Consider the following 25,154-nt stretch of genomic DNA (forward strand, 5'->3'; position numbering starts at 1 on the left):
AACTCAGAGTTCAGGAGCATCATCGGGATCTAAGGACCCGAGTCTGCTGTTCACCCCGCAGATACCGCAGGTTAGGAGAATATATCCAGATGTGCCTATGTTGAAACCAGCAGAAAATTATCAGCCGCAGATCCCAGGGTACTACAGCAGTGACAACGGTGCAGGAATGATTCTAGATCCAACCGTAAGGGGAGTACAGAATGGTCATAACCCGACATTGGCACAAGCCGAAGCAACTCAGTTTTTGATGCCTCAAAAGCAGATGCAGGGGGGAAATGCACATGCTCAGATGACGGGGAGTCAGATGGGCATGCCGGCAATGATGACCCATAGTGTGGGAATGAACATGTCTCAGAACATGGGAAATGGACAGAACCCAGATGCGATATCGCTACCCATTACTGTAGGTCCACCGGTACCTTTGTACAGTCAGCCTAATTTAGGTATGAGCGGTCAGGGATCAATGCTGCAGAACGGGACAGAAAGGAGGTGCATAGAAAACACTCCAGGGATAACTCCGATAGCGGCTCAGCCAACTGGATCTGGGACCTTGATGGAGTTTAGTCCCATATGTGCTCAGTCAACACTGGTGAGGTCGAGTCCCCCACTGGTGATACCGCTGTCATCGAATACTGAAAAGTTGCCGCAACCATCAATGGCAGTCGATGTGAATGCTACACTTATGGGGTTGAATGCGCAACATCTGACACAGTGGTTCAACAGTCTAAATTCCACACAAAGTTCAGCCAGTGGGAAGGGAGAAGACTATCTGAATAGGGTCAGGTTGAACATGGAAGCACAAGAATTGGTGGAAGGGACTATGGGTGTGAATAGGTTAGAGTCCTACTCGGAAGAAGAGCTGAGATATCTATGTCCCAGGATTACGAAGGAAGTGAATAAGGTACATAAAAGCTTGCAGGAAGTAGCTGACAAAAACGGGGTTGAGACAGACAAGACGAAACACTTGAGCAGGAGCTATAGGTTGGATTTTGGGACCACAGATTTTGAACACATGAGGTCAGCAGGCATGAAGGCGCACCTTAGAGAACTGCTGTAGAGTGCACAAGTGTGGAGGTGCTTAGACAAGTGGGAAAGCAGATGGGTAAAGAGAAAGGAAAAGAGGAGGGACAGTGCTACGGAACTCAACGAGAAAAGACCACAGAGTAGCGAGGCAGTAACCATGTTACCAATGAGGGAGACAGCAGGGGGAAAATTAATACATGTACCATGGCACAGAAGCGACATTCAGTCTTTTACGGATCATTTTCCCAAACTGAGAGAGAAACCGATTGAATGGTATCAACAGACTGACAGGTTTGTGAAGCTTGCAAAATGTCTCTGGGAAGACCTGAACACTCTCTTTGAGATTGTGGTTCCGGCAGATTTGTGGGAGGATTGCAAAAGAGCTGTAGGTTGGCCGACAAGTGAACCAGAAAGAGACAGGGAGACGGGTGCACCATCACCTATGGTGATGAGCTTGTACTACAAGGTGATTGAGCATTTGAAGACGAAGGTTGCCGCGAAAAATGTGGATTGGCAGAAGATCGATCGAACGGCCCAAGAGGCTAAAGAGTCGATTCATAGTTACTATGAGAGGTTGTTGAAGGCGTTTAAGAACTACAGTGGCACAGAGACAATAGAGGCGAAGGACATGCTTCATTTTGTATTTAGATTTGTGGAAGGGCTGAGACCAGAGATAAGTCAGATGATAAAGTCGCATTTGATTTGTTGGCAGTCGAAACCGATTGATGAGGTGTTGAACTATGCGAAATACTGTAGCGACGAAATTGAAGTGAAACAGAAAAAGTTGAAAGAGAAGGTGATGATGATGCAACTTAAAGCAGCTCAGACAGGTCTGCAAGGTTTGCAAGGGATGCAAGGGTTCCAACAGCAGGTACCGCAACCGCAGCCGCAGTTGCACGGAAACATGATGTTTCAGCCACAGGACAGAGGCAGAGGAAGAGGAGGTTTTGCGAATAATGGTCCGGATTTGAACACTGTTGTGACTGGTGTGCAGGCAATGAAGAAGGTGATGCCGTGTCACGTGTGCGGAATTGTCGGTCATTGGAAACGCGAGTGCCCGATGGTGGTGCAGGAAGGTGCAGGTGCAGGTGCAAGTGTTGGTCAGCAAAACAATGATGTCAATGCATTTCAGACAATGAGGGGACCGAAAATGAGAGGTCCAAACCCAAATTTTCAGACCGTAAATCAGTTGCAGGGATTACAACCTATGCAGCCGCAGCAGACGCAGATGCCTCGTATGCAGATGACGCAAATGCAGCCAATGCAACAGCAGTTACCCATGGTACCTAATCAGCAAATGCAAATACCTTTGGCACCAATGAGTCAGCAGCAAGTGATGGTTCCTCCACAGGTCTCGGGTCAGGTAATGAGTACAAATGGCACCGTACAGCAGTTCCCACTACACAGTGAGAGTGGAATAAATAATGTATGGGAGAGTGAAAGTTCAGAAGAAGAAGGAGATTGTGTGCTTGCAGCATCCTTGGAAGTTGATCAAAAGGGTCCGTACGTAGAGGGAAGAGTAATGGGTCATCGTGTTTCATTCTTGGTTGACACAGGAGCCACACGTTCAACTGTTAAGAGCAGTGAAGTACCAAATTTGCCACTCTCAGGGAGGACAGTTCAAGTGGTGGGAGTAGCAAACAGGCACCTGACGAACCCAATAACGGATCCGGTGCCAGTCAGCATCGGTAACTATCAAGGGGTACATCAGTTTGTGATATGTGACTCAAGCCCGATAGCACTGTTAGGGAGAGACTTCTTGTGCAAATTGGGTTGTTCGATTATGTGCTCGAACTAGGGAATAACAATTCAGATGAGCAGTGATGGGGAAGAAGAGGACAGTGTAGAGGGGGATGAGATGGAAACTGTCGATGAAGAGTATCCTCTGATTTGTCTTTTCCCGATGATAATCGAAGAAGATATTCCAGCTGAATTACGTGAAACAGTCGGAAAGGAAGTGTGGGATATGACAGGGAAAGAGGTGGGATTGATGAAAGGAGTGGAACCAGTGAAAGTGACTGTAAAGCCCAATGCAATCTTTCCCCAGACCCCACAAAACCACATGGCACAAGACACCCTCATGAAAGTTGCCCAACTTATTGACGAATTTGTAAAACAGGGGGTACTGAAAGAAGTGTTAAGCAGTCCATGTAATTCCCCAATAATGGGACTAATAAAGCCAAGTGGAAAGGTCCGACTAGTGCAGGACTTGAGGAAAATAAATGACATCATAGTGAAGTGTTGCCCTGTCGTACCAAATCCAGCTGTGATAATGTTTCAAGTCCCTTGCGATGCCGAATGGTTCTCAGTCATCGACTTGTCACAAGCATTCTTTTCTGTGCCTCTTCATGAGGACAGCCAATTCCTCTTTTGTTTCAAATTCTTAGACAGAGTGTACAGTTGGTGTCGAATTCCTCAAGGGTTCTCTGAGTCGCCGTCAATATTCAATCAGATCCTAAAGAAAGACTTGGAAGCATTAGAATTGCCATTCGAGTCAACCCTAGTACAGTACATTGATGACTTACTGATTGCATCAAAGACAGAAAGTGGCTGCACAGCCGACACCATTGCTCTGTTGAACCATTTGGGAAGAAATGGACACAAGGTGTCTCCTTCCAAATTGCAGTTCTGTCAGAAGAAAGTGAAATACTTGGGTCACCAAATAGAGAAAGGGTCACGGAGAATAATGAAGGAAAGAATAACAAGTGTACTTCAAATGTGTCCACCCAAGACAAGGAGGGAGGTGAGGAAGTTTTTGGGAATGGTGGGCTACTGTCGCCAGTGGATTCCCAACTTCTCGACTCTAGCAAAGCCTTTACTGAAACTGACCCAGAAGGATGCCTTGGATCAAATTGAACTGAAAGGAGATGAGATGGATGCTTTTGTTGAATTGAAAGAATGCATGTGCAGGGCTCCAGCTTTAGGTATGCCTGATTACACAAAGCCTTTCACATTGTTTTGTCATGAACGTGATGCATGTTCTCTGTCTGTCTTGACTCAAGCCCATGGTGGCGTAAACAGACCAGTAGCGTATTTTTCAGCTACTTTGGATCCGGTCGCAGCAGCACTCCCAGGGTGTTTGCGCGCCGTAGCAGCAGTTGGTATCAGCCTCACTCAGAGTGAAGGAATAGTGATGGGACACCCAGTAACAGTCATGGTCCCTCACTCAGTTGAGATACTTTTGACCCGCTCCCGAACGCAACACATGACCGGAGCAAGACTCACAAGGTATGAAACGATAATTCTGGGCTCACCGAACGTGCAGCTGAAAAGGTGCACTACGTTGAATCCAGCAACATTGCTTCCTGGTGAAAATGCTGAAATTGAGAACGCTGAAGATGTCGAGCATGACTGCCTTCAGGTGACTGAATTTTGCACAAAACCTCGACCTGACATTAAGGACACTAAGCTTGATGAAAATGACCAAATTGTTTTTGTTGATGGTTCATGTCTAAGAGATGGGATGGGAATTTTGAAAGCAGGATATGCTGTATGTACTGTAACAGGTGTCCTGGAAGCGGGCTGGCTTCAAGGAGTCTATTCTGCACAAGTAGCAGAACTTGTAGCCCTTACAAGAGCATGTCAGCTGTCTGCATTGATGAAAGTCACCATTTACACTGATAGTCAGTACGGGTTTGGGATTGTGCACGACTTTGGACAACTATGGTCACAGAGAGGTTTCCTGACTTCTTCAGGATCGCCAGTGAAAAACGGGGAGAGAATAAGGGAATTGTTACATGCCATTCAAATGCCAGCCGAAGTTGCAGTGGTAAAGTGTAGTGCTCATACAAAAGGACAGGATTATGTTTCTCTGGGAAATGCATATGCGGATCAAGTTGCAAGATTTTGTGCCTTGAACTGTATATTACTCAGGGATGAATGGAATTCGATAAGTGAGCCAGGACTCGAACCAGCTGAAGCATTTGCCTTAAAGGTCGTAGATACAATAGATGAATTAAAAGCATTACAGAATAACGTCAGGGAGGACGAAAGAGATTCCTGGATTAAATCACAGTGTATAAAGAGACCAGACGAGTTATGGGTTTCAAATGAGGGAAAATTTGTTTTGCCAAACAGTCTCTTATCACAGCTTGCGCGGTTCTATCATGGGCAAGCTCACCTAGGGAGAGATGCCATGATAAGATTGTTCAAAACTGATTGGTTTAACCCCAGATTTCGTCAAGCTGCAGAAGCAGTTTGCCATCGATGTGTCACTTGCCAGCAGATGAACCCAGGAAAGGGAACAGTTGTGAACGCCAGCCACATTGGCAGGGCCAGTGGGCCATTTAGTAGGATGCAGATAGACTTCATTGAGATGCCTGTGTATGGAGGTCTGAAGTATGTGTTGGTGATTGTGTGCATTTTTAGTCACTGGATTGAGGCATACCCCACACGTAGAAATGACAGCCTTACAGTTGCAAAGCTATTGTTGAGGGAGTTAATACCACGTTTCGGATTCCCGATCTCTTTAGAATCAGATAGGGGAAGTCACTTCAATAACAAGGTGATAAAGTTACTTTGCGAAGCGCTGAACATTGAGCAAAAACTGCATTGTAGCTATCGCCCTGAAGCATCAGGATTGGTGGAGCAGATAAATGGTACACTGAAATCAAGAATGGCGAAAATATGTGCATCGACAAATTTGAAATGGCCTGACGCATTGCCCTTGGCGCTAATGTCAATGAGAAACACCCCTGATAGAAAGACTGGATTGTCTCCGCATGAAATTCTCATGGGCAGGACTATGAGGCTTCCTGCAGTTCCCGCAAACGCGCTTTTGAATATTACAGATGATATGGTGTTAGACTACTGCAAGGGTCTAGCTGACGTGGTTCGCTCTTTCTCTCACCAGGTGGAAGCAACCACCTTGCCACCAATCCAAGGTCCAGGACACGCACTGAAAGCAGGTGACTGGGTCGTGGTAAAGAAGCATGTGAGGAAGTCGTGTCTGGAACCCCGTTGGAAAGGCCCTTTCCAAGTGATCCTGACGACAACTACCGCCGTGAAGTGTGCGGGGGTTCCCAACTGGATTCACGCCAGTCACACAAAGAAAGTGTTGTGTCCCACTGATGAGGAAGTTGAAGCGCTGAAACTGCCAGTGCCTGATAAAACAGTGCTGAGTGCTGAGACAGAACAAAACCGAACTGAAAGAGAACAGGCAGAAGCAGGAGAGAGAGAGATATTATTGGAGGACGAAGAGACTGACTCACTTGGGGAAGACCAAGGAGAAAGTTCAGACAGCGACGAAGCAGCTGAAGGTGACAAAGAACCTGAAGCAGCTGAGGGTAGCAAAGAGCCTGAAGCAGCTGAAGGTGACAAAGAACCTGAAGCAGCTGAAAGTGATACAGAGCCTGACGAAAGTAACGGTGACGAAGGGCTCGAAAAAGGTGAAAAAGCAGGAAAGCCTGATCAGAGGAGGGCTTTCCCCGAAGCAGACGATACAGAAAAGGAGAACGTGATCGATTCCCCAGAAAGAGGGGACAAGGCAGGACAGAACGAGAAAGTTCAAGCTTCCACAGAAAAGGTCGCAGGTCCGTCAAATGGACACGGTGCAAAGAGGAGACTAAGTATATCACCAGTAAAACAAAGGACTGGAGAAGGTTTGAACGACGGAGAAAGGCCAAAAGTGAAAGAGAAAAGAAAGGAAGTGTCTGTCGTGGTACCAACCTCAAGTGAAGGAAAAGACTTGACAAAAGAGGAAAGTACCAGCGAGGCGGAATCGAAAAGAGAAGCAAAATTGAAAAGGAAAAGGATACCCAACAGGAGATATTCCGGTCCAGAATGGGCATATGTAGTCAATGACGATTGGACTGACGAATTTGTATCTCTAAGCATTGAGAACGAAGAAGAAGAGATACCGATAGAAAAGAAAAGTTTTATGGACAGTGTTGATTGAAAGGGTAATAAATGACATTGCCTGCTACAATCTAAAGCTGAGACATTGCTAAACCGGATGAGACATTTGCTAAACCGATAAAGACTGAGTTATTGCCGAATTGAGACAAATGCTGCTAACCGATAAGTGACTGGCCTCCTGAAGAAAACTGTGTGAACATTGCGCTCGTTCAGCTTTGTAACTGAATTGCTAAATAGTTTCTTTATAGGTGCTTCTAGCTCTCTGATTCTATACAGATCATGACGCAAAACAGTAGAAAGAAATATTGTAAATACGTGTGTATAGGCTTGATAATTGCATGTGTACTAATAATAATGGCAATAGTGCTTGCAATGCATGGAAAGGGTGAGAATGAGAAAATTGATGCTTCTACTTTTGCTCCTGTTACTGTCACTGAACTAACCGCATTGAAAAGACTAGAATTAGATGAGAGACACTTGCATGATAAGAAAGAGCTTTCATATAATGTTTTCTATCGCTTGCTAACAGAATATGTTGAGACTATGGATGCGAAAGATTGTTATGTGTGTACACAGATACCGACTTCAGTAAAGGAAGGGGTGACTTATCACCACATGCCTCTTACATACGGGATTACATGTAGTATAGTAATGTCTAGATTTTATGGTCAAATTAACATACAGTATTTTTACTCGAATTATGATGTTACCTTTGCATATGTTCCTATAAGAGCGCAGCTAAGCCAGATTGCTAAAGATTGGGATGCTAAAATAATGAGGGAATTTTTCGAGCCAATGCTACCTTTTGAAACGGCTCACGCTCATAGGGAAAATCTTACCTGCTCGCTCTCTGCAGTAGAAATAAGCTTTTTAGATCGTACAGATGATAGAAGGGCACAAATGAATGCGAAATTAGAAAAAGAGCTACATAAGAGGACTTCAGTAGATAATTATGATTTTGCCGCAATAAAGACACAAGGGAGAATTGCTTTAGATGCTTGGCACGTAGGGAAATTTTGTATATATCGAGGTGAATCTTATTATGATAACATTTTTGTAGGAGCGAGTGAGTGTAAACATACGTTTATCTTTAAGGCCAAATGGACATTCATGATGAACGGACTTGACCCTGTCATTCCAGGTGTATACTACATTTGTGGGTATAATGCCTATTATCGTCTTCCAAAGGGATGGTGGGGGAGATGTTATTTGGGTATAGTGTTCCCAAAGGTTTATCAACTGGATGACCTATCGATGATTCAAAAGACATCTGGATCCCATCGTATCCAGAAAAGAGAGACCGCAGCTGCTGTGGTAGGAGATATATTTGGAGCCATGATTCCTTCATTGGGAGTTGTGTTGAATTCCATCAAAATAAGAAAGTTGTCTACTATAGTGGATAACATGTTGACAAAGTTTTCAGGTGCTATAATCCTGATAGATGCTGAACTTGCAGCGGAAAGAGCTATGACTCTTCAAAATAGGCTTGCTTTAGACATTCTTTTAGCAAAGGATGGCGGCGTTTGCAAAATGCTTGGTGCACGACACTGTTGTACATATATTCCTGACAATAGTGTGAAAATTAAAACTATGCTTGCTAATCTAACAAAAGAAAGTGCAGATTTGAAGGAATTGAAAGAACCAGGAGTGTGGGAGAAGGTTGGAAAAGGACTTGCTTCAGTGGGACATTGGATTGGGGGAATTTGGAATGGAATATTGCTAAAAATAATAGAGGGAATTATGATAGTTATAATTTGCGTATTTGGAATTTGGGGAATAAAAAGGGGAATAATAATGATTATGGAAAGAATTAAAAGAAGGAAGGAGGAGAAAATAATGAAAAGAATGGCAGAAGAATACAAAGAGAAAACTAGGGGAATTAAAAGGAAAAGGGAACTGACAGAATTTTAATGGAATAAAATTTGTGGGCATGGTTTGGTGTGATGACAAGTAGTCATCAGAGGAGGGATTGATGAAGCAGAAATGAAGGTTTTACATTTATTAGCGCTTAAACGTAGTGTTGAAATAATCATGTGTGACTCTAACCGAACTAATAAAGATTGTACGGGGACAAAATGTGCCCTTAGAGTAGTTTGCCAACATTTATAAGCGTGCTTTATATAACGTGATGTATTAGAATTGCACTAATCCGACATAATCATAAACGTGTGCTACGATTTGCTTGCTTGAAATGTTTTAGCTTAGCATAACTTTAGCGGAGGCTTTGGCCTAGTTGCCTGGTCTCACGGTTTAGATGCTCGTATTTTTCCAATGTGCTATTAAACGTGTATTTTTGCTTGAAGCTGTACTTTTCCACTGAGATCGTTCACATGCTTATCTTAAAGTTTCGTGCCAGCCTGGCATATTTTCTCTTTACTCCAAGGTCGATCTGCAGGTGCGGACAATGGAGGCTCTGAAAGTGAGCTAATTGGTATAAAATGTTGCAACTTGCGTACCCATCTCCAAGGATAATGTATGCTTAAGTAAAAGCTTGAGAACTGTTGTTTTTGATTGGACAATTTGAAGCTAACCTATGAACCCTCCAATGGAAGACCCTACTGGATTTGAACTGTTGTCTATAAAAACCAGGTGCACGAGAAGAAATTAGGACATTACAGCCATTACCAGCTCGATACCCGCCATTTTGCAGACTTCGTAGCTATTATGGCCCACTTTGCTGCAACGCCATTTTGAAAGAGACTTTGATGCTTTCTCTAATCGAGAGAAAGAGACTTTAAATGATTCTTGCCCTAGAGACTTTAACTTTGATCCCTTTGCATGAAGTAGTAGTTTTATTTTGCCGCCGTGAGGCAATTGCCCCGTCCACCCCTGCCCCTTTGCCCCGTCCCATGCTGATCGAGAAACGGTACCTGTGAGACGAAGACTTCCTTGTATGCTGATCGTAATTGGTAAATATGAAAGGAAATTGTACAATTGCATTGTGTTTCTTTTAGGTAACCAACTGCTGATTTTTGACAAGATCCCTAGTTAGGAGTTTTCTAAATTAATGTTGCTAAATTGTTTTTGCATGAAGTCCCACATGCCGATGCTAATTTGAGGTTAGATGAGGATTCCTTCTGTTGCACGATGCAATTTGAGACCTTGTTATGCTGACTAAATGTATGCAATTAGCTCGTTACAGATTATCGTATTAGTGATTTGCATTGCTATTATCGAATGTCTTGTGATTCAAATGCTACATAGATTGCACCTGTTTCGCCGTTATGGACAGCTATTAATGTTCATTTATGTTTATCATTTGGTGTTGAGACACATTTATATTGTGCTAGCTTTGTTAATATAGGGAAATAAATTCACTAACTTTGAATAAACTGGTGTGGTTATTCCTGACTGAAAGGTCAGGGTTCGCCGAAATGTATTCTGGATTAATTGTTAAGTGTTATGTTGATCAGGGTATTGCTTATGTTCGTTATTGATTATTGATTTGATGCAATTGATCGATATAAGAGTACGGAGAGTTCCCACTTAGTCAAAAGATTCATCGGCCTAAAGAGCGTCCGAATACAGGTAAATTATTAGTACGGACCGCTCTATCACCAGTCAGTGCAATCTAGCCACTTTCATTCACCCCTTACAAAATAAATTTTGCTCTGCAACATAACGTGTGGCCCAACAACACTGAGTAGGCCTAGTTACACATAATTCACTACATTGATGTATGTGATAACACCTTGTACCAGCCCTTACCTGGCACAGCTCCTGTTAGGTGAAGGTGGTTCCTCATGTTTCTTCATGTTAATTTAACAGCATTTTGAGCAGGTACGCCTTGCACCGGGATGAAGGTAAGATTTCTATACAATAATGATCTTCCTTGATTTTTAAGGCACACAGTGACTCCCATTTAGGGGACCATAGCACCACACCGGCACACGTGTGCCATCTTATTTGCTTGTTAGAGAATGAATACACATTTATCTGTCCTTTAATATCTGTGAATATCATAGGAACAAAGTTTGACTAAAAATCAAAGAAGTTGCATTGATCTTGGTCCATCTGTCTGCAGCCTTCGATTCCATGTGCTCTCGTGGATATGCTGAGGGATTGGAGATAAGCTATTATGCTGAATTTAAAATGACCTCTACATGCGAGGACAGGTTGTCTTGAGGCTGGATAGGAACTATGACCTTGCATACAGCAATTTTCGTAGCTGTCGCCAACCAGTTTTGGATTGAATAATCTATTACTGTCTGACAATGGATATTTATAAAATTGTTGTTGTGGGGCTGGGGAAACCTTCGTCAGTCTGGTGCTTGTTGTGCTGTTTTTAACTCTTCCTCTCTGATTGCTTTCTCTATAGATCACTCCCTCTCTCTCTTTCTCTTTCTTGAAGACCCCCTGTGACTGCTGCAATTAACCACAGAGAGCTGTGGAAAGAGACAGACACCAATGTCGAGCACTTGTTTAAAAAAAGACGGCTTCATTGGCTATAGCTCACTAGATATATGCTCTATGGATCAAAAAGCCAATCCATGCCTGTGTAAGGGTAGAACATTGATATAAAGTTTCTGACCAGCACAGGGAACAGGGTGGGGCTTATTGAAGAGCCTTGTGGCACTCAACAGGCTAGAGTTGTGAATGATGACCCATAATGAGGCATCATTATCGTTTGACTTTGGTTTGATAAGAAGGACGAAATTCAGTAAAAGTACTTATTTCGAATCCCTGTTCCCAGCAGTCTATCCACAACTGCCTGTATTTGTATTCGAAGGCTGCATATGAGCTGAATCAATGCAGCCTATGCCTCCCTGATCAACAATCATGCTAAGTTAATTTGGGACTGCCAACAAGACAGCTTCTGTTCCGTGTTGAGGATGGAATCCAGCTTGATTAGAGTTGATTAACAAATTCTGCAATCTGCAATAAAGAATGAACGCTGAGCATTGATCTCCCTCTCGGACACTCTGGTATTAAATGTTAGTAAGGAGATGGGTCTACAGTTTCTCAAAATACAGATGCCTAGAAAAGGGTTCTTCCACAAAGGTATTACACAAGAATTTTTCTACTTACAGATGACCACAGAAGTTTGAAAGGTCAAATTGTGAGTTGAGGCTAGCTTATTTGAAGCAGAGGTTAACCAAGAGTTTAGTCACCGACTGTTTACCTGATCATCAAGTAAAAGACATGCTGCCATCTTAGGTAGTGAGGAAAGAGTGATTCCATTAGCCATAAAAAATGAGGAAGAGTATCTTGTAACTAACCTAGAGTAATTTAAAAAGAGAAAATGACTATGCGATCTTACGAAGTGAGTAATACCTATGTAAGGTTCAGGATTAACTTATCTGCAACAAAAATTAAATCAATAGTGCCCTGCATTGAGTGTAGACACAACCACCACTTGAGTTAAGACTTAGGCTGTCATTACGACCCCAGCGGTCTTAAGACCACCAGGTTCACGATGGTGGTCGGCCCTACTGTCACATTACGAACGCAGCGGTAGCGCCGGTTGGACTGCCAGCACTGCCAGTTTACTGCCACAGGAGGATCAGGCAGTGCTGGAGGTCCTAATCCGCCAGGGCAGCCCTGGGGATTATGACCCGCCTCTCCATCAGTGGTTACATGGCAGTAACTCTGCCATGTAAAGGCTTTCAGAGATGGGGTGCAGGGTGCCCCATAGGGGCCCCTGCACTGCCCATTCACTTGGCATAGGCAGTGCAGAGGACCCCCTGGCCTGCCCCGTCACAAAGTTAATTGTCTGCTTTTCAGAGAGAGAACTTAATGATGGGTGCTAGTGCACCCTACACACTACAGCATTGCTGCTAGCTCTTTTACAAGATGGCACAATACTGTAGGCCGTTTCCCACTGGGCCAGTTGGCAGAAACTCTGTTTCTGCCTGCTGACCGAGCACGAAACTTGTAATGGGGTTGGCAGGGAGGCAGCCGCACTAGCGGCAACCTCCCCATCGGAACTTCGGCAGACGGGCTTTTCCGTCTGCCGAAGTCATAATGGACCCCTTAGTGTAGGGCTTCCATTAACTTATCTGTCATGGCTGATTGATTCTGGGCATCACCCCAAACACTGAAATCCAATATGTCAATAAACCTGGAGGTATTAATGACAAGTGGTATGATAACCTAAGAAACGTTTATCCCAAATTCACTAGCGACTCCATGTGGTTTCCATACCAGAATGCCTAAAAAAGTGATTAAAGCATTTGGAAGAAGGCTAAATGCCAGATACTGAGCAACAATGTCAGTGGTGGACAGGACCAGATAGTTACAATATGTGACCACTAGCCCTCCATCATTTTTGCCCTGTTGAGCAACACCTAAAAGTTGATAGCTGAAGGGACCTGTTAAATGGAAATCAAGAATAGTTGTGTCCTATATTCATGTTTCTATCACAAAAAATAAACGTAATATTTTATACTTTGTAAACTCTGACATACATTCACTACATATACCCAAGATCAAATATTGGTTACTCCACCTAAGCAATCTTAGCTATGAAGAGAGCGATTTTAAAATGATTTGCCCTATTTTATTTCCTTGTAGTAATGAGGTCACTGGATCCACCATCATTGCACCATTACTTTACTTTCACTTTTTAAATATTAAGTCTACTTCTAAGTTACCTTTGTTTTACGCTTTATTTATTCTTATTGTTATTGTTGCTTTATTGTTTCTCATCTTTCTGTTGCATTATATTTATTCCAAGTAGGCCCCTGCTATGGGGAGGTGTGCAGCACTGACTGAGAGTAGCTGGGCTGGAACTTCTGCTTCTTTTGCACAAGTCTTTATTCTAGAGCAGTTGTTCAACCAGCTTTGTAGACTTTCAGTTTGCAGGTTCACCAATGTCTCCTTATAGCAGATTGTCTCAGTAAAGAGGCAGTAGTTAAAGTGCAGCAGATGCTCATAGGGGGTGCGCAGGTGGAGTGGCAAAGGAGAGACTATCTGTGCCCATCTGCACCTGCACACGATTAGCATTTGGATCCCTCCCTCATCACAAACCCATCTAGCTTACTCAGCTGACATTTTAAAACTGCTTGCTGCACCTTTAGGAGTAAGCCCTTGCCAAGATTATTGCAAACATTATTTAGTGTAGTTAGTAATTTGTTTCCTATGGTAATATATTTGAAGAATTTATTTTTATTTTTTCTTATTTTTTATTTTTTGGAAGGTTGGTGACTTTGTAGGGGAGCAGAGAGGGAAGAGTGTTAATGTAAATTAATTATATTTTTATAATTTCTTTTAGAAAGTATAACTTTTAATTTGCTAATTTTAATACTTATTTTGTAATTCATTGGATTAATTAATTTAATCCATGTTAGTTTATTATGTATTTTGTTTATTGTGTCTTAGTTTTTTAAATATATGTTATTGTTTTTTTTTTTAGAACTGTTTTGATTTTTTTTTTTGCTAGATTGAAAGTTTTGAGACATTTGGTCAAGGTGCAAAAGAAAAAGGGGGGTCCTAAAATACTCTTGCACTCCAATGCATTTTACATAGACTTTCTTTTTTCACATAGTGGCAAAATGGTTGCATTGATTACAATGAAATTTCAAAGCAATGTACATTAGACTATTAGTAGGTTCCCTTTACTATTGCAAGTGATGTCATGAAGTGGTTATGACGTTATAAGGGAAAACACTTAGTAATACCTGTGTAGCACAATACTACTAAAAGTAGCAAGGAAGCCCACAAAATGAACAAGACTGCATATGTAAAGTTTCATATTTACTACAAAACAACTGAATGACCCATTTATGGTCACATACTAAGGGAAACCTATAAACATATACATTATGATTATAATACATATTAATATTTTCTTCGCATGCTCTCTGGCTCACAAAATAAAACTGTGCCCACCAAGCCAAACAAAAAACATCTTCCTATTGCACGCCTGTGCAACAAATTTGAAAAAGAGACCTAGCAGTGTGCTATACAAACCACTATTTGGAGAACATGATAATTGGCCACTAGGAAAAAATAAATAATAAGCTCAATTTTTATTACAACAGTGATTGGCTTTCATTCACTTTGGGTGTCATAAAAATTAAACTAGACTGCACATGTAAGGTTTCAAATTTATTATGGGGACAACTAAAAGACACAATTATGGTCACATGACTGTGTAAAACAATGAACAAATACATAACAAGTACAATAGATAAAAAGAAGGAAACTGCATTAAATCTGATTGCCACTCTTTAGTTATAGTTAGTATTCCCAGAAATAAGAAGTTATTGGATTTTAGCTCCCTAATAACTTTCAACCCATTTGACAAATCACCAAAAATCTTTCCAGCCTTATAGCATTGTCTGCGTTTTGGGATGATGTAAATTTTTGTGCAAAAATAAAAGGCAGACCCTAAAACGTGTTTTACACCAACATGCATTTTCCATGGATATTTGACGTAGCGTAAAAATGGCTTAACGGATTTACATGGAATGTGGCAGGATTATACATTGTGGTGCACAGATGATGGGTTGGGGACACTGCAGTTAAGTAGAGTTCGATTTTCTTAAGTTCTAAGGCTTTTAAACCTAGTGATATTTGTCACTGTAGTACTTTCACAGAATTTTAATAAATTTCATATAAACTACTGTGGTTCATGGCCGTAGAGATATGTAAAAATATGTAAAAATATATATATACATTCTCTACCTATTACCACTTTAATAAAATGGCAATAGGTAGGAACTTGCTATTACCTGTCTCTAAGGCCCTAACCCGAACACAGCCAAAGTGTAGTAAAAACAATATGAATGCCTTTCATTCTCTAAAAACATCAATTACCCAATTATATAGTGGCTTGTCTTTGCCATGTCCCACAGTCTACTGCAAAGTTACTGCAGTATACTATGGCCTAAAATATACCTAAGGCCTAGCTTTATTATTGGACTGCCGTACGTTTGCATCACGCATGGTGTCATATGGGCAACACAATACTTTAGTCAGCTTTACAAAGCTACGGAAGGCCACCATGTTTGGCCCTGTGTTGATTGGCAAATCTGGCAAAATGCAAGGCAGAGCAATTGGCTGTTCTGCATTACTCTGCACACATAATCTATTGCTGCTAAACATCTGTATGCCACACCACTGTACACCTCTCCATTATACGCTATTCCACTGTACGCCACTCTCCATTATCTGCTATTCCACTGAACGCCACTCTAGTTTATGCCTTTCAACTGTACGAGACTCCAATATACACCATTCCACTATACTCTGTTATATGCTATTACACTGTACACCATTCCACTGTACACCACTCCAGTCTGAGCTATTCCACTGTATGCCACACCACTGTACACTACTCCACTCTACGCCATCTGCGTGTATAGCGCTCCACTCTTTACCACTTCATTCTAGCTTATTCCATTGGAGGTCGCTCCAATGTACGCCACTCCAGTCTACACCACTTCACTGTACGCTAATCCACTATTCCACTCTATGGCACTCCACTGTACAATACTCCCCTCAATGCCACTTCTCTCTAAGCAATTACACTGTACAAAACTCCACCCTATGCCAGTCCACTCTACGCAATTACACTGTAAGCAATCCCACTCTACACAACTTCAATGTATGCCACTCCACGGTATGCCACTCTGCTATTCACTACTTCAGTATATGCTATTCCACTGAATACCACTCCACTACATTCTATTTCAGCGTATGCCACTACACTGTATGCTACTTCATTTTATGCCACTCCAGTGGATGCTACTCCAATCTTCACCACTCCATTCTAGGCTATATCATTGGATGCCACTCCACTGTATATTATTGCACTCTACCCCGATCCACTGTACACCAGTCCAGTCTGCACCAATTGACTGTACCCCACTCCAGGGTACACCACTCTAGTGTACACCACTTCACTGTACGCCACTCCAGTATACACTATTTCACTCTCTGTCACTTCACAGTACACCACTCCACCCTACTCTATTCCACTGTATGTCAGTCCACTATAACCTACTCCATTCTAAGCCACTCAATTGTACAACATTTCACTCTATGCCACTCCACTATCTGCTATTCCACTCTATGCCACTCAACTGTACACCACTCAAGTCTACACCACTCCAGTGTACGCTTTTCCACTCAACACCTATGCTATTCCAATCTACGCTAATCTTGTCTATGCCACTCAACTGTGCTCCACTCTACGCTATTCCACTGTACGTTACTCCACTCTATGCTCTAGTATGCAACTTCAATATTTGCCACCCTACTATATGGTAATCCACTCCACCCTACTCCACTGTACGTCATTCCAGTCTATGCTACTCCACTGTATGCTGCTCCACTATATACAATTTCACTCTGCGCCACTCCACTCTATGCTATCCTACTTTATGCCACTCCACTGTACACTATCCCACTCTATGCCATTCCAGTGTACTCTCCTCCACTGTATCTAACTCTACTCTACAAAACTCTATTACACTCTATGCTACTCTACTAGAAGCTACTCCACTCTATTCCTGTACACTCCATTATCCCTATTTGAACTCAACTCAATGCCCATACACTCTATTATACAACACTCTACCCCACTCTACGACAGTTTCCAACACTGTATGACACAGCACTCCACTCTACTGTAGAGGTGCCACTCCAATTTATAACAGCTTCCTTGACTCCGTATTACACCACTTCAATGTATGCCACTCACTCTATACTAATCCACTGTAGCCTACTCCCCTCTATGCCACTCCACTGCACACCACTCCACTATGCGCTAATCCACTCTATGTCACTCTACTCTTCTACACTCCACTGTACAGTATTCCATTGTATGCTATTCCACTTACTTCTCTTTAGGGTAATCCCCTCTACACTGCTACACTGTATGACACTCTCCTCCTCTGTCTATAACTCCACTCTATTGTCAACCTACGGCATTCTACTCCACCCTATCCACGTACACTCTAGTGTCCAACTCTATACTCCTCTTTATGCATGTATACCCCATTGCACAACACTCTATTCCATCATACAACACTTTTATATATGACACAGCACTCCAATCTACTGTATGAAGCCCCTCCCAATTCATAACAGTTTACTACCTATGCAATGCACTATGCTACTCTCCATGTGACTCTACTCTACAACACACCAGTGCACTCTATTGTACTTTGCTCCACACTACTTTACATCACTCCATTTGACTCTACTACCCTGTACGAGACCTTACCTCAATCTGCGCTACTTTACAACAATCCACTCTATGAAGTGCCACTGTTTGACACACTATTGCAGTCTATGCACCTCCACTCTACAACACTCTACTACACTGTATGTCACTTTCCAACACTTTACTCCTGTCTCTACTCCTACACTTCACTGTGCAACACTGTACTATATTGTATGCTAGTGTATAACACTCTACTACACTCTGGGGGTCATTCTGACCCTGGCGGTCATGGACCGCCAGGGCCAACGACCGCGGAAGCACCGCCAACAGGCTGGCGGTGCTTCTGGGGCCATTCTGACCGCGGCGGTACAGCCGCGGTCAGAAAAGGGAAACCGGTGGTTTCCCGCGGCCCCAGGGAATCCTCCACGGCGGCGCTGCAAGCAGCGCCGCTATGGGGATTTCCGACCCCCTTCCCGCCATCCTGTTTCTGGCGGTTTTCACTGCCAGAAACAGGATGGCGGGAACGGGTGTTGTGGGGCCCCTGGGGGCCCCTGCAGTGCCCATGCCACTGGCATGGGCACTGCAGGGCCCCCTAACAGGGCCCCATTAAGATTTTCAGTGTCTGCTTGGCAGACACTGAAAATCGCGACGGGTGCAACTGCACCCGTCGCACACCAGCAACTCCGCCGGCTCCATTCGGAGCCGGCTTCCTCGTTGCTGGTGCTTTCCCGCTGGGCGGGCGGGCGGCCTTTTGCCGGTCGCCCGCCAGCCCAGCGGGAAAGTCAGAATGACCACCGCGGTCTTTTGACTGCGGGACGGTCTTCTGGCGGTTCCCTCCAGGCGGGCGGCTTCTGCCGCCCAGCGGGGGTCAGAATGACCCCCTCTATGTTGCTCTGAGATACTTTATTCCACTATTCACCACTATACGCGATGTTCTGTATGCCACTTTACCCAACTTTTCTGCACTCGACACTGTGACAGAAACTCCACTCTACTCCACTACTCTGTACACCACTCCACTCTATGCCACTTTATGCCATTGTACTCTATAACACTGTCTGCCAATCCAGCCTAACACACTCTACAACACTGTACTGTACACCACTCAACTCTACAAAACTCAATTAAACTGTATGCCACTCTACTCGATTGTAGTCTACATCACGTTCCAATGCTGTACAACACACCACTACACTCTACTGTACAACATGTTACTCCAATTTATGACACTTTACTCAACTGTATGCTACGCCTGTCCAACATACTGCACTCCACACCACTATAGTGTACAACATGCCACTCCACTCTATGTCACTTAAATCCATCCTACGCTACACCACTCAACTGGACTCCACTTCATTACACTGCATTCTACTACACTTTAACCCACTCTACGCCACTGTGCCATACATCACTCTACGCCGCTCCAATGTCCGACACTCGGCTCCACTGTATGTAACTCCACTCTACAACACTGTACTACACTCTCTGCCCATCTACTCTACAGCACTATAATACACTATAACTCGAGAACACACCACTCAACTTCTCTGTACAATACGCTACTCCACTGTATGACATGGCACTCCACTCTACGACATTCTCCCCACTGTACTCTGCGAACCTCCACTTGATAATACTCCACTCTACTACACTCTACTTCACCCAACTGTACTCTAAAACTCTCTATTTCACTATAACAGTCTATGACACCCTTTTCTACTGTTCAACATCCCAGTGCACTCTACAACTCACTGTTTCAGTCTACAATACTTCACTCCAGTATACGAGACACCATGCCACTACACTACAAAACACCTTACTACACTGTACAATATGCCACTCCACTCTACTCTACTCCACTCCATTCCAATCTTCAATACTCCACTCTATGAAAATAGACTTTAGAACACTCTCCTCTGTGCCACTCCACACAACAACCCTCCATTTACGACACTCGACTACAACTTGGAACCCATTTAAAGTACAAAAACGTTTTTAAAAACCTTGAAATTCAATGGAAAAAAAGGTTAATGCTAAGTTATAGTTCAGAAAGAAACTTTTTTCTCTATACCAACCAAGCTCAAAATACACAAACTTTATCAATTTGAAAGTTATAGATATAACATTTACTTAAAATGTATTCATCACCTTCAAATGATTATGAGTTGCTCACCTACTTCCACACTCTTTTCAGATCGCTAACCAAGCAACACTAACTATAACTCACCACTATACCATTCACTGTGTTCTCATAAATAATTTACTCCACTGTACAACACTACACTGCAAGAGACTCTCCACCACTAAACTCCACTCTATGCCACTACACTCTGCTACACTCCATGCCACTCTACTAGATGACACTCCACCAGACACTATGACATGACACGCCATTCCATGACACTCCACTGTACAACACTCACTCTACTGTTCGACACAACACCATACTGGACAACATGCCACTCCACTCTTTGATACTCCGTTTCTCTATACAGTACATCACGCCACTCCACTTTATAACACTTTACTCCACTGAACACTATGTCAATCCACTCTACTTGCTTCCACTCTATTCCACTCTACAATACTCAAGTCTATGACACTAGGCTCTACAACACTCTCTTTCATTATACTTTATAACTCTCCACTTTACGACACTCCAATAAATTATACTTTATACTGTGATTTGAAACACATTTTTATTAAAAAAATAAAGACCGATAACATAAAATAAGACACCAAAGGCTGAGGAAAATGTATAGTTAGAAATACCTTATGTATTCTTTCTATATAAACCCAACTTAACATACTTAAACATTAAAATGTATAAAGTAATAATTATAACTTCAATTTATAATTTATGCACCACCTTCAAATTGTTATAAGTCACACAACTCCGAACACAGTCTTATCACCCTACTCGCCACACTACATCAACTATAACTTATGCCTTTTCCATTCACTGGTTATACGTTTGCATACTACATCACTTATAGAATGTGAAATCATAGCATTCATAACAACACTTCTAACTTCTCAAATGACATCATTTGTCACAACACGGTGCATGGTAGAGTGGTGAGGTATAGCTTGTGATGTCTGGTCAGCATGCTGAAAAGTGTGTATAACAAGGTGCACTACTTAGAATAATTGAAAGGTGGTGGATAAATTACATATATTATATACATAGTCACTGAAGAAAACAAAGGTCACAGGAATGTTATAGTTAGATTGACGTTTTATCAACACAAAACCATAGAAATTCAGCAACTATAGTTATACTTATAACTATACTTATGTTAAGAAATTATAACTCGTTGCCCAAAGTTAGTTTCTGGCACGAGTTATAGTTTCTTCAGATAACTATAAGCATAACTATAACTGCTGAATTTCTATGGTTTTGTATGGGTAAAACGTCAACCTAACAATAACTTCCCTGTAACCTTTGTTTTTTTTCAGTGAATTTCTATTTTTTTTGTTTTAATGTGCACGTTAGTATTTCTCTCAGGTTACACCCTGCCACTCAGGGCCTTGCTTTTCCCCTGGATTCGAGGAGAATTCAAGGATTCACAGATCGGCCAAAGAATAGGGCAATATTTTGCCCATGAGGGGTCCTTAAGGCAGCCCTCCATGTGTCCTTTGGGGTCAGACCCCTTATATGTTTTTACACTCTCTTTTCAAAATTCATATCACGCTTGATATTACAGCCCCATTTTCCATCCATTGACATACCTTGTAGATAGTAAATCACATTTAGCATTTCCTCGTTCAGTCGCCAGTGCCTTAAAATGTCATGTTCTCGTGGGTACTCATTTCCTAATGAGTGCCCATGCATTTGGTAATGTTTCCAATGCATATATATAGATATATAAATATCTATAGATATATAATGGATCTAATATATTAATATACATGTATTTCTTATCTTTAATTATTAAATCATTTTTAATTACTTTATTTTCTCTGAAAGTGCAGTATTTCTATTAATTATTTACAAGCATTTTATGAATATTTGATCCATTGTCAAAGGCTCTCCCGAGCCGACCAGCATCATCTATTTGTTTTGCACTAATAAATAAGCAGGTGCCAGCACTGCAGTGCCAGTTTGTGTGCTATTCCTTGAGGAGGGACAATAATTAATATCAGCAGTTTTTAATTAATGATATATTTCCAAAATAATTGGATTTATTTCTGTATTCTCTTTTTATATTTTATCTCTTTATTTACATTTATTTTTCAGTACCCTGTTTCTTTACAATTAAAAGTAAAATGTGTATAATATCCATGTTTCTTTTTAAGACGGAATATTTTTAAAATTAAATAATTTGTTTAAGTTATTCTAATGTTAAATACTTTTAAATACATATACTTAATTATGTAATGCCGATATTTTTGTCAACAATATTTTTGTACTCAATATTCAAATAATCATCAGCACTGGCAGCAACATCTCTAGGACTCAGAAACGATTTTACACCTGTATGTCCACAGTTGCCAATTGGTCGCAAGAATATTTTCTCAAACTCAATGGAGACAAAATGGAAGATCTCCTTTTGGCAGTCAAGTTTCCATCTGGTCATTAGCATTGTAGCCCACTGAGCTTGGCTGAGCTCCTACCTCTATAACCTAAGCTAAGACTATAGGAGTTGTTTTTAATACCTCTCTCTCGTTTGTCAGTCAGATTGGTTGAGTTGCCTCTTCTGTTGTTACCATCTTCAGATGCTGCCGAAATCATTCCCCTCCTTTCATCCTCTCCCGGAATTGTCGTAGTCATTATTTTATCTCAGCAAGACTACAGCAAACACTACAGCAAACACCTGTTTCTCATCCTCCCTAGTTACCTCCTCAACAATCTACCAATGGTAGAAGTCAATTTGGTACTTTAATTTCCCAGGACCACAACTCTGAACATCTCCAGCACATCACTGTCAACCACATAGCAAAGAAGGTAATCTTCAAAGCCCACTGTATCTGGTACCAGGCCATCTAGAATTCTGGTGCCATCTAAATTAGGAACACATATCAGCCCTCTTTACCACCACGTCTATTGTGCTCCTCCCCAGCCAACTTTCGCCTTATTTAAATGCCACTTCCACTGGGGGCATTCTTTCTCCTATCTTGCCACCAAACATTCGAATTCTCTTCTCCTTGAAGTCTGGATGTTGAGAAATCTTTGATCTTTCTGAAACCACCTAAAAACTCAGCTATTCCAGCTCCCACACCTTCCTCTATCACCATCTGTGGTTTGATCCTGTTTCACCACCTGGATGCTCCTCGATGTAACAATTCACACTCTACCAAACCATCTTCATTCATTCAATCCGTTGAATAATCCTGCACAAGTACTACATTATATTCACTTTGATGCAGGGCATTGCTGCGATCCAGGGAGGACAATAAAGTCTTTCTCAAGCATCCCTAAAATCACCATAACAGAAAATCACATATTTGCAAAACATTTAAAGAACTACTGTTCTCACCGAGCAGATTTATGGGTAAACAATGCATGAATGTAATTCAGAGTTATTTGCCAAAGAAAGACTTGACTAGAGAGCAAACAACCTGCAGCCTTTAGCCTGTAATGTAAGGGAATAGTTTAATAAAGATGTAAGAAGCTGAACACTACATCAGAAGCCCAAGTACTGAGCAGAGGGCTAGGCATCAGTGTCAAGACCACCGCCTACCTCTTTCTCCTTTACCACAGCTGCAGAAAGAGTACAAGTGCCTATAGGTCCGTGTAATTTTATAGGAACTGTTCTGTCACGCAGTTCTGATAACTAATGCAACAGTCAGGTGTGGCCTAACAAACAGAAAAAAACGCACTTTGCAAAGTATTACTTCAATCAAGTGATCCCCTTTTGGGACAAGGAAGTCCTGTTCATAGGGTTTGTGTAATTGTGACAAAAGCTGCTGCCTATAGGGCATGTCGGACTATGGGATGGATACAAAAGGCACGTGGTCACAATGCGCCTTGAGACCCAAAAGTAGCACATTAATGGTTTCAACTTAGCTCCAAAGAGGAACGGCCATTTACACACATGAAGACAAAAAATGTCAACTTTGGCTACCTATAACCTTTCAACAAATTGGCATCAATCATATTAATGTCCGCATTATATTATGTGGGTATTCCAAACCAGAACCTACCATCACTCCCCCGCCACTTTAATAGAGAGACTTTTGCCATAGTTTCTTAAAATACAGACACCATTATCTCAGTACAGCTATCCAGGTTCAGTTCTCTAAATAGACAAGTCAAGGGTTAAATCACTCCTCAATTACTCAACGACAGGAATTTGACAAACCTTTAAAAACAATTGCATATGTAAAGTTGGCCTGCATTGTTGGCCTACATTAATAAGCATGTTTATTTAAAAGCATTCCCAGCTTGAAATGGGACTGATTAATGTGCTCATAATAAAACTCTTAGGCAGCATAACATAATACGAGACCAATTTGCCCCTTCATTTATTAATAATTATCGAATGACTGCATTCCAACCACAAAATAAAACCATAGAAAAACACAGCACAGAAGCAATGATATGAATGATAAGACAATGCACAAAGCCATTAAAACGTTTTAGCCAATGCTGCTGCATCTCACCTCAATGCTTATTAACCACTGCCGGACTGCAGTAAAAGTCTGCTTGCATGTGATGTCATACATCACAATGACGCCATCTGCCTTCCTGAAAAACTGCTTTGTGATACTGCGGTACCTGCAAAGACAGAGAGCATCTATTTCACACGGTGTCCAATTACGTCCACAGTTTATTTTATTAATATTACAGTTGATTGAAAGTTATTTATTGTATCTCGTTCCATAATGGGGATCGGCAGGAAATCAATTGCATTATTATCTGATCACAATTGAACACAAGGACATCACTCGTCAAGTGACAACAGTTTACAGGATTAAGGATGGTTCACCGACCACCATAAAAATGATACCAAGATAAAACAAGCATTTGCAATGCAACGCGTCTCGCGTTTGCTCATGTTAGAGCTGATCGCGTTGTAAACTCCAAACACGACTTTTCATCTATCGGCTAAAGTGCTTTTATGTACATAACCCGAAAAAGTGAAATTAACTGTGTAAAGCGCTCGACTTCTGTCAAGCGAAATCACGCTTGGAAAATAGAGAAAAAGTAGTCCAC

At 41.9% G+C, this 25,154-nt stretch overlaps 1 protein-coding gene across 4 annotated transcripts in view; it reads right to left on the reverse strand.

Moving 5' to 3' along the window:
• Positions 1 to 25,154, reverse strand: part of CRACR2A (calcium release activated channel regulator 2A) — a 953,477-nt gene that overhangs the window by 79,482 nt on the left and 848,841 nt on the right. For all 4 annotated transcript variants that reach the window (XM_069228394.1, XM_069228393.1, XM_069228396.1 and 1 more), the window contains one exon: positions 24,602 to 24,716. In XM_069228394.1, coding sequence (XP_069084495.1) covers positions 24,602 to 24,716 — 115 coding nt within the window. The remainder of the gene's footprint in view (positions 1 to 24,601; positions 24,717 to 25,154) is intronic.

Source organism: Pleurodeles waltl, chromosome 4_1 (assembly GCF_031143425.1).
Source record: "Pleurodeles waltl isolate 20211129_DDA chromosome 4_1, aPleWal1.hap1.20221129, whole genome shotgun sequence".
Taxonomy (NCBI): domain Eukaryota; kingdom Metazoa; phylum Chordata; class Amphibia; order Caudata; family Salamandridae; genus Pleurodeles; species Pleurodeles waltl.